Source organism: Eleutherodactylus coqui, chromosome 8 (genome assembly GCF_035609145.1).
Source record: "Eleutherodactylus coqui strain aEleCoq1 chromosome 8, aEleCoq1.hap1, whole genome shotgun sequence".
Classification (NCBI taxonomy): Eukaryota; Metazoa; Chordata; class Amphibia; order Anura; family Eleutherodactylidae; genus Eleutherodactylus; species Eleutherodactylus coqui.
In genome coordinates, this window is record NC_089844.1 from 152175051 (window position 1) to 152192582 (window position 17532).

Sequence of the window (17532 nt, forward strand, 5' to 3'; positions counted from 1 at the left end):
ACTCCACTTGCTGAAATGTGGCTCAAAACTTGAAAAGAACCTCCACCATGCTTCACTGCTGCCTGCAGACACTCATTATTGTACCGCTCTTCACCATGCTTCACTGCTGTCTGCAGACACTCATTATTGTACCGCTCTCCAACATTCTCCACTGCTGCCTGCAGACACTCATTATTGTACCACTCTCCACCATGCTTCACTGCTGCCTGCAGACACTCATTATTGTACCGCTCTCCAACATTCTCCACTGCTGCCTGCAGACACTCATTATTGTACTGCTCTCCACCATGCTTCACTGCTGCCTGCAGACACTCATTATTGTACCGCCCTCCACCATGCTTTACTGCTGCCTGCAGACACTCATTATTGTACTACTCTCCACCATGCTTCACTGCGGCCTGCAGACACTCATTATTGTACCACTCTCCACCATGCTTCACTGCTGCCTGCAGACACTCATTATTGTATCGCTCTCCAACATTCTCCACTGCTGTCTGCAGACACTCCTTATTGTACCGCTCTCCACCATTGTTCACTACTGCTTGCAGACACTCATTATTGTACCGCTCTCCACCATTATTCACTGCTGCTTGCAGACACTCATTATTGTACTGCTCTCCACAATGCTTCACTGCTGCCTGCAGACACTCATTATTGTACCGCTCCCCACCATGCTTCACTGCTGCCTCCAGACACTCATTATTGTACTGCTCTCCACCATTCTTCACTGCTGCCTACATACACTCATTATTGTACAGCTCTCCACCATGCTTCACTGCTTCCTCCAGACACTCATTATTGTACCGCTCTCCACCATGCTTCATTGCTGCCTGCAGACACTCATTATTGTACCGCTCTTCACCATGCTTCACTGCTGCCTCCAGACACTCATTATTGTACCGCTCTCCACCATTCTTCACTGCTGCCTGCGGACACTCATTATTGTACCGCTTTCCAACCCATCAGTGAGCAAACTGCCTTCTGTTACAGCCAGATATTTCACATTGTGCCTCATCAGTCCAGAGCACATGCTTGCATTTCTCTGCCCCCCGAGTTCCTATGTTTTCATGTATAGTTGAGTCGCTCGGTCTTGTATCTACTTGGAAGGTTTGGTTTGTTTGGCCATAATTCTTCCATGAAGACCAATTTTAGCCAGACTTCTCTGAACAGTAGATGGGTGTACCTGGGTACCACTGGTCTTCCAGTTCTGAGCTGATGACACTGGTGGACATCTTTCAATTTTGAAGGAAAGTAAGCATGATATGTTTTTCATCTACTGCACGATTTCCCTTGGTCGACCGCTGCGTCTACAGTCCTCAACATTATCCGTATCTTTGTGCTTCTTCAAAAGAGCTTGAAAAGCACATCTTAAAACCCCAGTCTGCTGTGAAATCTTTGCCTGGGAGAGACGTTGCTGTTACAGTATAAATTCTTTGTCTTGTTGCTGTGCTCATTCTTGCCCTGGTGTATGACCTTTGACATTAAACTGTCTTCCACAACATCACTTTGGTAGCGGAGTTTGACTGTTCTTCACCCAGTTTTAAAGGAAACCTGTCACCTGTCTAAAGCACGGTAAACTAAGTTATGGTGTTTTTAGGGCAGGTGACAGGGAGCCGGGGCTGTATTTTTCATACTCACCCACTTTCTGGTTCTGGCAGTGCCCACCTGTGAAGTCTGCAGACCGGTCAAAAATCTGACTCTTTTCAGAGTTACGTGGAAGCAGTCTCCTATACAAGTCTATGGGAGAACGTGCATACGGGGCTCTGAAAAGAGTCAGCGTATGGACTTTTCAGGTGGGTGCAGGAAGTGGGTGACTATGAAAAATACATCCTTGTCACCTCGCTTAATAATACCATAAGTTAGTTTATGGTACTGTAGGGCCCCTACACACTGGCGAGGGCGATATCAGGCCGTGAGTCACTGCCCGATATCGCCCTCGCAGTCTCTCTAAAACCCCCTGGATGCGAGGCGTTTACACAAATAAAACAGCCTCGCGTCCCTGTGGGGGCTCTTTTAATCCCCGCCGGAGCTGTTACAGCCGCGGCAAGAGATTGCGTTTTCTCCCATTGTTTTTAATAGGGCCTGCGCTGCTGCTGGCCCCATTGAAAGCAATGAGCGATATCGCCAAAAGAAAGAACATGCTGCGATTTCTTTTCTGCATCGCAGTGCACTGCTATGCAGGAAAACATCGCAGATATGAATAAATCTAATCAAAAGAATGGATTTCGTATTTGTGCATCTCGCAACGCACAAATCTTGCACGATTTTATCACCAGTGTGAAGGTGCCCTTAGATTTCATTCACATGAGCGTATATCGCTGCCCATCTGATGCATTAGTTTACATCAGTTCAGATGGGCGTATTCCCACGGCGTAAAAGTGTCCGACTGGCAAGACAGCGCATAGGAGCACATTTTGGCTGGGTGCTTTTACGTCTGCCAGGAAAGATAGTTCAGGAATAGGAGTAGAAGGCAGTTACTCGAGATGAGCGAGGCTCGCTCAAGTAACTGACCTTACCAAGCATGCTCGCTCATCTCTATTCAGGAACTATCTTCCCTGCCAGAATACTACGACGACTCCCATAGACTCCTATGGGAGCTGACGGAGAAGGGAGGTGGGAGGGAGTTTTGCATTGTGACTGCTAAACTCCCTTCCCTTCTTCTCTCCGCCCCTTGCTGGCTGTTTGCAATAGGAGAAGGCGGGACAGAGTAGGAGCTAGTTGCTAATCTCCTACCCCCTCCCATTGCTGGCAGTCGACAGGGGGCAGGAGCTTAGCAGACTAGCTTCCACCCCGCCCTGTTCTCTTGCCGAGAGTCGGTGATTGGGCGGACAGGGGGAGGCAGTTTAGCAGAGCTAAACTGTCTACCCCTGCCCAACGGCATTGCGGGCTCGGCGTATGTGCGCAGGACCCGGGCCGTCTGAACTGCCGTTTGTGCGCCTGCTTGCACGATTTTCGGTAGAGCTGTGGCAGTGACACGGCTGACCGAAAATAGCTACGCTAATGTGAAAGAGCCCTTAGGCTTTGTTCCCGCGAGCGTATATCGGCCGCAGTTTTCACGGCCAGCCGACATACGCTACGATCTGAGAGTTAAAACTGGTGAATAGGTGCAAAACTCTTATGTTTGTGCACCCGTTCAGACAGCATGGGCCCTTTCACGATTGGCGCTTCCCTGTGTGGAGATTCTCCCCATGACCCCGGATGCAGCGTAAAATCATGTGACCAGTTTTACGTGGATCCGTTTCAGTGTGAATCCACATCAGATGGGAAGATCCAGCGATCTGAGCGACTTCCAACGAGGTTCAGTCATCGGTACTAGACTAGTCGGGGCCGGGATGTCACTGCCAACCGCGTGGGGTCTTTTCATGTAACAGTATGAAGAGTATACAGAGAATGGCGCGATCAAGGAAAACATCCAGCGTAAGGGGATCCTGTGGATGGAAATAACTCATCACTAAAAGGGGTCAGAGGAGGATGTCAGGAATGGTTCTAACCAACAGGTGCTGCACAGCTGGGAGCAGCAGAATACAAAACTGGTGCTCCATCTAACGTGTTCGAATGCACAACTCGCCATTCCTTTTTACAGATGGACTAAACCAGCAGATGACCAGCTCCAGCGCCATAGTGTCTAAGAGAAATAGAAAGACAAGACCCTGGGGGGGCAAAAGAGCACAAAACTTGTATCACTGAGTAGCGGAAAACCATCTCCTGGTCAGATGGACCCAGATTTCTGTTGCTGATGGGAGGTCAGAATGTGGCACAAGCAGCATGAATCGATGACCCCTTCCTGTCAGCTGATCAGAACATGTCAGCACATCCATCTAATCTGCAGCGACTACAAGAAGCTTCCTGTCCGCAGGGGCCGATATTCCTGCAGGAGGATTTCATCACCTACTGGACCCTACGCCACGGCGAATTACTGCAGATGTGACGGCCATAGGAGGTCCGACATGTTAGTAGCCAGTGGCTCTTATAAAGTGGCCATTCAGTCCACAATATCCAGTAATCTGATTTCTCCGGATTATCGAATTAATGTACAACCTCGACACGGATGTTGACCCTGATCATTCACGGACCTTTGATAAGACAGTTAGAGATAAGAATACAAGTTCTTAAATCCGTGCCTAAGGCAATTAATGGGAATAACACGGCAGATTGCTGGTTGTCTTGGAATCCGGTGAGAACGAGCTCCTTCTGGCGTCAGACGACCAGATCTTATTTCTGTTACTAAGAATGTTTTATTTATATGGAGATTAGGTTTTGTCGTGCAATTAAGTTGCGGTCAGCGAGGAAGCCGAGGATCAGGAGAAGCAGAGCCATGGAACCGCTGGTCCGTCCACTACCACCAATGTATTAATCTGCTTACTGTGTATGAGACAAAGCGATGTAGCAGAGCTGAACTGCTCAGACAATGCGGGCTACGTGCTGTGATCACCTGAGGGTGTCATTGGGGAATCTGCAGTCCATTAGAAATGACGGTCAGTAGGTTTACGGATGGCGGCTGTTCCTCACCGTTGGATATATTGTAAGAGTCCTTCGTAGAGTAGCGCAGCGGACGACACAGGATACATTGGGAAGCTGAAAACTAACAGCTTTGTCCCGGTGACAGAGCAGGAAAGACACTGGCGTCGTGAGATAAGAGGCGCCCTGCACAGAACAGACCTGTCATATATCTGGCCAGAAGGACGCGGCGTATCATCACCACACAGCGGCATGTCATAACCGTTCCGCTAACACATATTGTTATACTGTATGTACAGATACATGTCTGTATAGCAATGTGAACACACGCAGTATGTAACCTCTAACCCTAAAATTACCCCAGAATTCAGTGTCCCCATCTATACCTCACCCAGTCCTATATACAAGCCAAGTACCCAGAATGTGCCCATGATGCCAGCTTCCATCTATGAGCCGAACGTCATCACCCTACCATCAGCTCATAGCCGTGTATTGTTTTAGTCTACTGTGAATTGGATTACACAGAGCAGCTTATCCGTGTCGCTATCAGCGAGAGATCAGCGGTAACACCGGTGTGAGAGGATGTACCGCCAGCTTCAGTGGTGAGGTTAGACAGGGGCACTTACTACTCATCTCATACTACAGGCCCCTACTACCCCCATACCACTCATATCATACTACAGGCCCCTACTGCACACATACCCCTCATATCATACTACAGACCACTACTACCCCAATACTACTTATCTCATGCTACCGGGCCCCTACTACCCTCATACTACTCAAATCATACTACAGGCCCCTACTACCCCCATACTACTTACATCATACTACAGGACCCTACTACCCTCATACTACTCATATCATACTACACACCCTTAATACCCGCATACTGCTCATCTCATACTACAGGCCCCTACTGCACACATACTACTCATATCATACTACAGGGCCCTAATACCCCCATACTACTCATATCATACTACAGGACCCTATTACCCTCATACTACTCATATCATACTACAGGCCTCTAATACCCCCATACTACTCATGTCATACTACAGGGCCCTACTGCACACATACTACTCATATCATACTACAGGCCTCTAATACCCCCATACTATTCATATCATACTACAGGGCCCTAATACCCCCATACTACTCATGTCATACTACAGGGCCCTAATACCCCCATACTACTCATCTCATACTACAGGACCCTATTACCCTCATACTACTCATATCATACTACAGGCCTCTAATACCCCCATACTATTCATATCATACTACACACCCTTAATACCCTCATATTACTCATCTCATAATACAGGCCTCTAATACCCTCATACTACAGGCTCCTCATACCCCCAAACTACTCATCTCATACTACAGGCCCCTAATATCCCCATACTACTCATATCATACTACAGACCACTACTACCCCCATACTACTCATATCATACTACAGGCCCCTAATATCCCCATACTACTCATATCATACTACAGACCACTACTACCCCAATACTACTAGTCTCATACTACAGGCCACCACTACCCCCATACTACTAGTCTCATACTACAGGCCTCTAATACCCCCATACTACTCATATCATACTACAGGGCCCTAATACCCCATACTGCTCATATCATACTACAGGGCCCTAATACCGCATACTGCTCATATCATACTACAGACCACCACTACCCTCATACTACTTATCTCATACTACAGGCCATCACTACCCCAATACTACTTATCTCAAACTACAGGTCATTATTACCGCCATACTACTCGTCTCATACTACAAGCCACTACTACCCCAATACTACTCATCCCATTCTACAGGCCCCTAATACCACCATACTATCATGTTGTATTCCTAAACAGCGTCAAAAGGATGAAGTCTGATCTGAATAATAAGAAATCCGGATAATTTTAACATACTTAAAGGGGTTGTCCAGTTGTAAACTATTTATGGCCTATCCTCAAGATAGGTTATCAATAGTAAAGCGACAGGTGTCTGTCGACCAAGAGCTCCACTGATCAGCTATTCACAAGGCCAGTGTGTTTGTGCATTGAATTGATTTTTGCAGGAAGCTGACAGCTCCATTGTTAATACAGTGGCCAGGCTTGGTATTGCAGACAAAGTTCATATTGAAATTAATGGGAACTTAGGCCGCAATACCAGGCCTGGCCACTGTAGTAAGAACGGAGCTGTCAGCTTCCTGCAGAAATCAGCTCAGTGCACAAACACACTGGCCTTGTGAATAGCTGATCGGAGGGGATCCCGAGCGATAGACCCCCTGTGGACCTGCTATTGATGACCTGTCCTGAGGATAGTCCATAAATAGTTTGCAACTGGACAACCCCTTTAAGGGGTAACTCCATCTAATGTCCACCTTGTATTTTGTGTTTACTGCTGGGTTTCCTGTACAATTATGTCACATTTTGACCAGGAATTTACTAGATAAACACAATTTATATTATTTCACCTATCATTGTTGACCTCGGATGATGTCACAGCTCCGCCCCTTTTATTTAAATCATTAAATTTAAGTATATTTGGAACTTTTCAAAAAAAATAAACTAGAAGAAAGGGGTCATTTATCCCATTTTACTAGATTGCTATATCCTCCAGGATCATTTATGCCCTTTTTTGTCGTGCTGTGCCCATATTGACTTCCAAGAAAGAGCCCTGATCCCAGGAGGTGGGGGGGGGGGGATCGTTGACAGGTCCGTTGTGTCCACTGATAGACATTTTTGATGCGTCTCTCCACTCTTCGGAGGAATGCCCTTTCCTTGTCCCATAGTAGGATTGGCATGTGTGGAATGTTTTGGAAGTGTGTTCTCTTTAACCCTCTGCCTCCCTGTGAGCGGGCTCATTAAAATATTACGCTATCTCCCCCCTCCCCTCTCCTTTAGTCTTTTCTGCTTTAAGGAAAAAGAAAAACTTAAAAATCCACACAACATTCTTCAGTCGTCTTCTCCGTTCAGCCAGAGCTGAAATCAGAATACTAAATCAAAGTATAAAAGTATTTAGAAACTCCTTAACATTTCCACCTCATAAAAATCCATTTAAAGCTACATGGAGTGGCCCCTTTATTAGAGCCCGACCCTCTCACGATTGGCGCTTCCCTGTATGGAGATTCTCCCCGTGACCCCGGAGTGCAGCATAAAATCACGTGTCAAGTTCTCCATGGATCAGTTTCAGTGTGAATCCACATTAGATGGGGAGATCCAGCGATCTGAGTGACTTCCAACGAGGTTCAGTCATCAGTGCTGGACTAGCCGGTCCGGGATGTCACTGCCAACTGCGTGGGGTTCTTTCATGTAACGGTGTGGAGAGTATACAGAGAATGGCGCGATCAAGGAAAACATCCAGTGTAAGGGGATCCTGTGGATGGAAACAACTCATCACTAAAAGGGGTCAGAAGAGGATGTCAGGAATCAGTCAGACCAACAGGCGCTGCACAGTCCTTCCAACGCATGAGCTATAACAGCAGACAACCACTTCCAGCACCATTGTGCCTAAGACAAACAGAAAGATGAGACTCCGGGGGCCAATAGAGCGCAAAACTTGTCTCACAGAGCAGCATAAGAACATATCTTGGTCAGATGGACCCAGATTTCTGTTGCCCCGTGCTAATAGGAGGTCAGAATTTGGCACAAGCAGCATAAACTGATGACCCCCTCCTGTCAGCTGATCAGAACCCGTCAGCACCTCTATCTAATCTGCAACAACTACAAGAAGCTTCCTGTCCACAGGGGCCGATATTCCTGCAGGAGGATTTCATCATCTAGTGGAATCTACACCACAATGAATTACTGCAGATCTGAAGACCAAAGGCGATTCAATGCACTATTGGATGGGGGTCTACCGTATAATTAAGGGGGCATTCACTGTATTTTTTCATTCTTGACATAGGGATGATCACAATATTTAACGATTCACCACAGTCTTTGTACTGGTAGTTTTAGAAATCCCAAACCATTGTCCATGTATTTGAGCAGATTAGTCACATGATGTAGGATTATCAGCTAACCTGGACCATTGGGGTCAAGGTCCTCCTTGCGCCATCTATAACTGGCCTTAGCTACGTACGAGCTCTGTGATTACTTGTATGGGGGCACCGCACAGATGTACGCGGGGGGTGATTGAATCCCTTAGGAACACCTTCCCAGATCATCTTCTTCCTCCATGCAACATCATCTAATTGAACTATATGAATCCTCCTCCTCTGGGGTCTCCCCCCCCCCCACCCTTCTGATGTTCTGGGGTGCTACTGTCAGTCCATCGGCAACCCCATAACACAATTGCTTAGTTCTGCTACTGTATTTTTGTTATGAGCTTGATTCTGGTACTGTATCTATGTACTGAGGTGGGGTTGCGCTGTGCTTGTTGTGAGCTTGGTTTTGCTGCAGTATTTATGTACCGAGCTTAGTTCTGCTGCTGTATTTATGTTATGAGCTTGTTTCTGTCGTATTTACAAGTTTGGTGCTGGTGATCTATCGATGTTATGAGCTTAGTGCTGGTGCTGTATTGATGTTATAAGCTTGGTTCTACTGCTGCTTTTATGTTCCAAGCTTTGTTCCGGTGCTGAATTGATATTATGAGCTTGGTACTGGTACTGTATTTATTTACTTAGCTGTTCTGCTGCTATTTTGCGGCTGCCTATAGGCAATCTGCTTGTCAGTGCAATATATATATAATGTCTTTTCTAAGGGGGAAAGGGCACAAAAAAACATTCCGAATAGAGTGCCATCTGACCCCTGTAGAGGGTCTACAGGAACATCAGGATGTCGGCACTGAGGATTATCTCGCTCGCATGAGAGATATGAGTTTGATATCTTTTGTCATCGGCGCTTCTTGAATCTCTTCCCATCATCACCTCATTTACCAGGGATTTTTTTGTGCAGCTCGCAAGAGAAAGTTTACAATGATCAGAAGTCGCTTAAAGCTTTGGTTGTGATGATGACAACAACTCTTTGCATAGCTTTTCATCTGTTTCGGCATCATGACATCACAGCATTTCCACTTCTCACATAGAATTCAAGCAAAGTTGATTCATGTTCATCGCCAACATTGGTGGGATGTCCCATAACCCCATCAGACATGTATGATGTATAACGTTGACATTCCAAATATGCTAATTGTGGGGAAACCACTTTAACTTCATAATCAATGCCAGGCAGCTGCTGTCAAGGATATATGAAATCATAGGATGCGTAAGAAGGGGTATAGAGGCACACGGCAGAAAAGGTGAATTTTAACTTCGTTTATTTATTTTTTTGCTCTTCGTCCTGCAGGCCTACGAAAAGCGCTTCCCTACCTGCCCGCTCATTCCTGTGTTCATTGGCAGTGATATCATGTATGAGCACAAGAGTGAAGATGGCTCGCTACATGTGGTGGAGAGGAGCTGTAAGCTCAATGTGGATGCCCCTCGGCTGCTCAAAAAGGTAAGTGAGGCCGACCTTGACTTACGGTTCTCTGCTCTGTAGGGCTTCAGTGGGAAGGCCCACCGGAGCAGCGGCACGCTGAAGTCAGTATTGGGCATGGAACAGTCTTACCGTTTTGCTGCGGCCCTGCAGTTGGCACCTCTGCTCTGCAAGACTTGGGCCAACAGTCCAACAAAGGCAATATCTTGATGAAGTGTGTGCAGAGTAAAGCAAGCAGGTGACCATTAGCAGATCCTAAACCTCTCAAGATCTCCTCAGGGATCCATTTAATAAGACTTATGAGGGGAACTCATAAGATCTCGTTAGAGGGAACCTCCCCTTTAAAAAGAATCCATCTTGCCCTCTATATGTATGAAGCTCCGCCCATCCTGTATACAGTCGTACCCCGCGCCTTCCACCGCTGCTCTATAATCTCTTCTGTATTACAGATCGCCGGAGTGGAATACGTGTATTTCATCCAGAAAAACACACTGAACTGGAAGGATCGCACGCTGCTCATTGACGCTCATAACGAGACCTTCTCCACCCGGGTCCTGGTGAACGAGACCTGCAGCTACACGGTAAGCCCCGCCTCCTCGTGCCATTCCATAACTTCGCTGTTCAGGGGTCTGGAAGAGCTGAGTGACGGACGTATGTTGGCTACTCAGATTTCCCAAAAACAGATAGAACTACTGGATTCTTCTGACTCTACATGGGGGGGGTCGATCAGGAGTCATCAGCTATTTGGCACATTCAGTTTTTTGTCTCCTGTCTTAACTGGTCTCCCACAGACTCAAGACAACAGGGAGCTTCTTGAGGTTTTTGAGAGGATGCTCCCTATCTTAAAGGGCAGGTGAGACGAAAATAGATATAGCAGGTAATTGCTGAAGTAGCGGTTTATGGCAGCCTGTATTCTGAAGGCTGAACTTCCCCTTTAAGAAGCATTTTCTGTTTTATATACACCACAGGGGTGATTTTTTCGGGTGCATTACACTAGGCCGATGCCAATAGCTCCTCTGTTTTCTGAGGGTTCCCCCAAGAATGGGAGCTGCAGTAGCAAACTACAGCCAACGGTATATGATGGTATTATTATATGGGAGCTATATGGTGGTATTATATGGCTCATTCAGGGATTATTATATATTATTTGTGCTCTACATGGCGGTATTATATGGCTCCTTAAGGAGTAATATATACTACAGTATTTGATCAGTATATAGGAGTATTGTGTGGGCTATTTAAGGATTTAGATGTATTATTTGAGCTCTACATGGTGATATTATGTGAGCTCTTTGAGGGATTATTATGTATTATTTGAGCACAAGATAGGAGTATTATGTGGTTTTCCAAGCAAAATACTATTAATGACCTATCCTCAGGATAAGTCACCAGTAGTTGATCAGCGAAGGTCCGCTGTTCCGAACCCTGTGTAGTGGCCGACGCTTGTAACTGCAGGCGTAGCTCTCATTAAATCAATAACAGCTGCGTCCGCAGTTACAAGCACTGGTCGTTGCGCGAGGGTCAGAACAGCAGCTTCTGCTCCGACCGCTGTGTGTAGTAATGCTGACAGTGGTGCAAGATCAGCTTATTGCCCAGGGTCCCGAGCGCCGAACCCCAGCCGATCAACTGAGCATAAGTCATCAATAGTATTTTGTCTGAAAAACCCCATTAAAGGAATATTATAAATTATTTGTGCACTATATGGTAGTATTATGCAGCTATTTAAGGGATAATTATATATTATTTGTGCACTATATGGTGGCATGCAGACTCTTTAAGGAATTTGTATATGCTATTTGAGCACTATATAGGAGTGTTATGCAGACATTTTAAGAGATTATTATATATTATTCGTATACTGTATAGCGGTATTATGTGGGTTCCTAAAGGGGTTATTATAATTGTTTTCACTATACAGCTACATTTCGTGGACTCCTAAGGGGGTTATTGTATATTCTTTCACCATATAGCGGTATTATGTGGGTTTCTACAGAGATTATTATATATTTTTTCACCATATACCAGTATTATGTGGGTTCCTAAAGGAGTTATTATAATTGTTTTCACTATACAGCTACATTTTGTGGACTCCTAAAGGGGTTATTGTATATTCTTTCACCATATAGCGGTATCATGTGGGTTTCTACAGAGATTATTATATATTTTTTCCCCATATACCGGTATTATGTGGGCTCCTAAAGTGATTATTATATAGTTTATTACTTAATGGCAGTATTATGCAGGGTTTGTAATGAATTATTTTTTGCTTGTGTGCTATATGGTGGTATTATGTTGCATGTATATGGCAGTCGTATTTGATGTCCCATAGTGTAGACAGCCAGCAATTTCAGGTTCCCAGCCTCCTAGCTCAAGTAAGGTAGGTTTGTCATTCAGGAACCTGAGAAAGCGGATTACTGTATGGTAGTAGTTCCCAGGGCGACTGCTTTCTGTATAACCAGCCCTGGGTTCCTACAGGCATCGACATTCAGCTTTCTCAGGTTGCTGAGCAGCAAAGCTGCCTGGTTATGCAGTCTAACATTCTCTGATGTTGCATTGATGCTCAACCCAGAAGGTTCACCATTGTGGACCTGGGGCAAACAGGATGGCTACACCCATGGGCACAGTTAGGGCAGCCATATTAGTGGTCACCCAGCTTTCTCAGAACCAAATATATAACCAAGAAACAGCCAAAATATTCTTTTAACTACTTGATACAAAAGGACGAGCCAAGGACTTGAAATTATTGGGGATATTTTGGGATTTTCATGGAGCTGGTTCAGAAAGATGTACAGAAATGCAGACAAGAGCGCCTTCGTGTGGCCGTATCGCTAATTACACCCTATGTGAAAACCTGCAGCAGAATCCTGTTATATGGAGATCCCATCTGCCGGGACAGAAGGCGGCACATCGCCCCGAACTGCCAGAATACCCAGTACATGGGAATACGGATTTGAAGCTGCTGCTGTCTTTGTGCTGAAGTACAATTACAGATCGCAGCATCCCATAAAACAGCCGTGGTGCCCCTGAAGTGTGTGTGTGTGTGTGGGGGGGGGGGGGGGGGGGGCTTGGTTCAGCTCAGCTTATCCCAATTTTCATAAGATGGGTTTTTACCCTCTGCTTCTAGAAAATAAAACAAAAGGTTTCCACTCACTGACAGCAAGCAGAGATCTTCCAAATGATGAGGAAGTAAAATACTAGACTGAAACTTGTTTTTTGTCCACTGTACATAGAGGTCAGTTCTATGGGATCTGGAGTGGGCCCTTCAAGGTGTAAAGACAGCATATGGTTTCACAGTGACGGTTCTAGAACATGTTCTTGGGTTCTAGGTTCACCCTGACAATGAGGAATGGACGTGTTTCGAACAGTCAGCTTCTCTTGACATCAAATCTTTCTTCGGTTTCGAGAGCACAGTGGAAAAGATTGCAATGAAGCAGTACACTGCCAATATAAAAAGGGTGAGTGCGCCCCCTGCTGTCAGCTGTTGTGTTATCAGTTATATTTCAGGGGTGGATTATATAGGATTCTAAAGTTGTTAAAAGGGTTTTCCAGGCTAATACTGTGGATGACTTATCCTTAGGATAGGGTATCAATAGTTGATCAGCTGGGGTTCAGATCGAATGGGCTGATTGGGCACAAAGTATGGGCCAGAAACAGTTGGCTCTGACCCCTGTGTAGTGGCTAGTGCTATAGGTCATCAATAGTAATTAACTGGGAGACCCCTTTAAGTTTTAGGTGTGTGTTTTATTAATTTCTGTGTAGAAGAAATTTGAACCACTTGAACAACTCTCCCTAGTGGCCATATCAATCATTACAGCGCTGTCTTTTAAAATGATGAAGAATTCGTCATCATACCAGGAATCTTCCTCAGTATTCTAGTTCCATCTCTACAGCTCTGAGAATTAACTATGTTAACAGCAATAACAGCTCCTCAGTTCTACATGATGACTCTTTCTGTTTCTTACAGGGTAAGGAGGTTATTGAATTTTACTTAAATGAGCTGATATCTCAGGGCATCACCCACATCCCTCGATGGACCCCCGGGTCTTCAGGGGGCTATCAACATGTCTCAAGAATTGCAACCAGCGGACATCTCTGCAGCACCGAGGCACCCGCAACTGAGGAGATATTATCTGTACCATTACAGCTACGAGAAGAGAATATGGGACTCAATCAGGGGACAGATCAGGATGGTAAGTCAGGGAAGGAGGGTCTATGGGAATGGGCTACACTTGGAAACATTGTCTATATACCCTACCTAGTATATGACTGTATAGAAACATCATCTATATACCCTACCCAGCATCTGACTGTATAGAGACATCGTCTATATATCCTACCCAGCATCTGACTGTATAGAAACATCATCTATATACCCTACCCAGCATCTGACTGTATAGAAACATCATCTATATACCCTACCCAGCATCTGACTGTATAGAAACATCGTCTATATACCCTACCCAGCATCTGATTGTATAGAAACATCATCTATATACCCTACCCAGCATCTGATTGTATAGAAACATCGTCTATATACCCTACCCAGCATCTGACTGTATAGAAACATCGTCTATATACCCTACCCAGCATCTGATTGTATAGAAACATCGTCTATATACCCTACCCAGCATCTGATTGTATAGAAACATCATCTATATACCCTACCTAGTATATGACTATATAGAAACATCGTCTATATACCCTACCCAGCATCTGATTGTATAGAAACATCATCTATATACCCTACCCAGCATCTGACTGTATAGAAACATCGTCTATATACCCTACCCAGCATCTGACTGTATAGAAACATTGTCTATATACCCTACCCAGCATCTGATTGTATAGAAACATCATCTATATACCCCACCCAACATCTGACTGTATAGAAACATTGTCTATATACCCTACCCAGCATCTGACTGTATAGAAACATCGTCTATATACCCTACCCAGCATCTGATTGTATAGAAACATCATCTATATACCCTACCCAGCATCTGATAGTATAGAAACATCGTCTATATACCCTACCCAGCATCTGATTGTATAGAAACATCGTCTATATACCCTACCCAGCATCTCATTGTATAGAAACATCGTCTATATACCCTACCCAGCATCTGATTGTATAGAAACATCGTCTATATACCCTACCCAGCATCTGACTGTATAGAAACATCATCTATATACCCTACCCAGCATCTGACTGTATAGAAACATCATCTATATACCCTACCCAGCATCTGACTGTATAGAAACATCGTCTATATACCCTACCCAGCATCTGATTGTATAGAAACATCATCTATATACCCTACCCAGCATCTGATTGTATAGAAACATCGTCTATATACCCTACCCAGCGTCTGACTGTATAGAAACATCATCTATATACCCTACCCAGCATCTGATTGTATAGAAACATCGTCTATATACCCTACCCAGCATCTGATTGTATAGAAACATCATCTATATACCCTACCCAGCATCTGATTGTATAGAAACATCGTCTATATACCCTACCCAGCATCTGACTGTATAGAAACATCATCTATATACCCTACCCAGCATCTGATTGTATAGAAACATCGTCTATATACCCTACCCAGCATCTGACTGTATAGAAACATCATCTATATACCCTACCCAGCATCTGACTGTATAGAAACATCATCTATATACCCTACCCAGCATCTGACTGTATAGAAACATTGTCTATATACCCTACCCAGGATCTGATTGTATAGAAACATCGTCTATATACCCTACCCAGCATCTGACTGTATAGAAACATCGTCTATATACCCTACCTAGTATATGACTGCATAGAAACATCGTCTATATACCCTACCCAGCATCTGATAGTATAGAAGCATCGTCTATATACCCTACCTAGTATATAACTATAGAAACATCATTAATATACCCTACCCAGCATCTGATTGTATAGAAACATCATCTATATACCCTACCCAGCATCTGACTGCATAGAAACATCGTCTATATACCCTACCCAGCATCTGACTGTATAGAAACATCGTCTATATACCCTACCCAGCATCTGATTGTATAGAAACATCGTCTATATACCCTACCCAGCATCTGATTGTATAGAAACATCGTCTATATACCCTACCCAGCATCTGACTATATAGAAACATCGTCTATATACCCTACCCAGCATCTGACTGCATAGAAACATCGTCTATATACCCTACCTAGTATATGACTGTATAGAAACATCATCTATATACCCTACCCAGCATCTGACTGCATAGAAACATCGTCTATATACCCTACCCAGCATCTGATTGTATAGAAACATCATCTATATACCCTACCTAGTATATGACTGTATAGAAACATCATCTATATACCCTATTCAGCATCTGATTGTATAGAAACATCATCTATATACCCTACCCAGCATCTGACTGTATAGAAACATCGTCTATATACCCTACCTAGTATATGACTGTATAGAAACATCATCTATATACCCTACCCAGCATCTGACTGTATAGAAACATCGTCTATATACCCTACCTAGTATATGACTGTATAGAAACATCATCTATATACCCTACCCAGTATATGACTGTATAGAAACATCATCTATATACCCTACCTAGCATCTGACTATATAGAAACATCATCTATATACCCTACCCAGCATCTGACTGTATAGAAACATCATCTATATACCCTACCCAGCATCTGATAGTATAGAAACATCGTCTATATACCCTACCCAGCATCTGACTGTATAGAAACATCGTCTATATACCCTACCTAGTATATGACTGTATAGAAACATTGTCTATATACCCTACCCAGCATCTGACTGTATAGAAACATCGTCTATATACCCTACCCAGCATCTGACTGTATAGAAACATCATCTATATACCCTACCCAGCATCTGACTATATAGAAACATCATCTATATACCCTACCCAGCATCTGAGTGTATAGAATCATCGTCTATATACCCTACCTAGCATCTGATAGTATAGAAACATCGTCTATATACCCTACCCAGCATCTGATAGTATAGAAACATCGTCTATATACCCTACCTAGCATCTGATAGTATAGAAACATCGTCTATATACCCTACCCAGCATCTGATTGTATAGAAACATCATCTATATACCCTACCTAGTATATGAATGTATAGAAACATCATCTATATACCCTACCCAGCATCTGATTGTATAGAAACATCATCTATATACCCTACCCAGCATCTGACTGTATAGAAAAATCATCTATATACCCTACCCAGCATCTGACTGTATAGAAACATCGTCTATATACCCTACCTAGTATATGACTGTATAGAAACATCATCTATATACCCTACCTAGTATATGACTGTATAGAAACATCATCTATATACCCTACCCAGTATATGACTGTATAGAAACCTCATCTATATACCCTACCCAGCATCTGACTATATAGAAACATCGTCTATATACCCTACCCAGCATCTGATTGTATAGAAACATCGTCTATATACCCTACCTAGTATATGACTGTATAGAAACATCATCTATATACCCTACCCAGCATCTGACTGTATAGAAACATCGTCTATATACCCTACCTAGTATATGACTGCATAGAAA

The 17532-nt window shown here is 44.1% G+C and overlaps 1 protein-coding gene across 3 annotated transcripts in view; it reads left to right on the forward strand.

Moving 5' to 3' along the window:
* Positions 1-17532, forward strand: part of SEC14L5 (SEC14 like lipid binding 5) — an 89865-nt gene that overhangs the window by 48176 nt on the left and 24157 nt on the right. For all 3 annotated transcript variants that reach the window (XM_066576706.1, XM_066576705.1, XM_066576707.1), the window contains 4 exons: positions 9767-9916; positions 10345-10476; positions 13222-13350; positions 13860-14085. In XM_066576706.1, coding sequence (XP_066432803.1) covers positions 9767-9916; positions 10345-10476; positions 13222-13350; positions 13860-14085 — 637 coding nt within the window. The remainder of the gene's footprint in view (positions 1-9766; positions 9917-10344; positions 10477-13221; positions 13351-13859; positions 14086-17532) is intronic.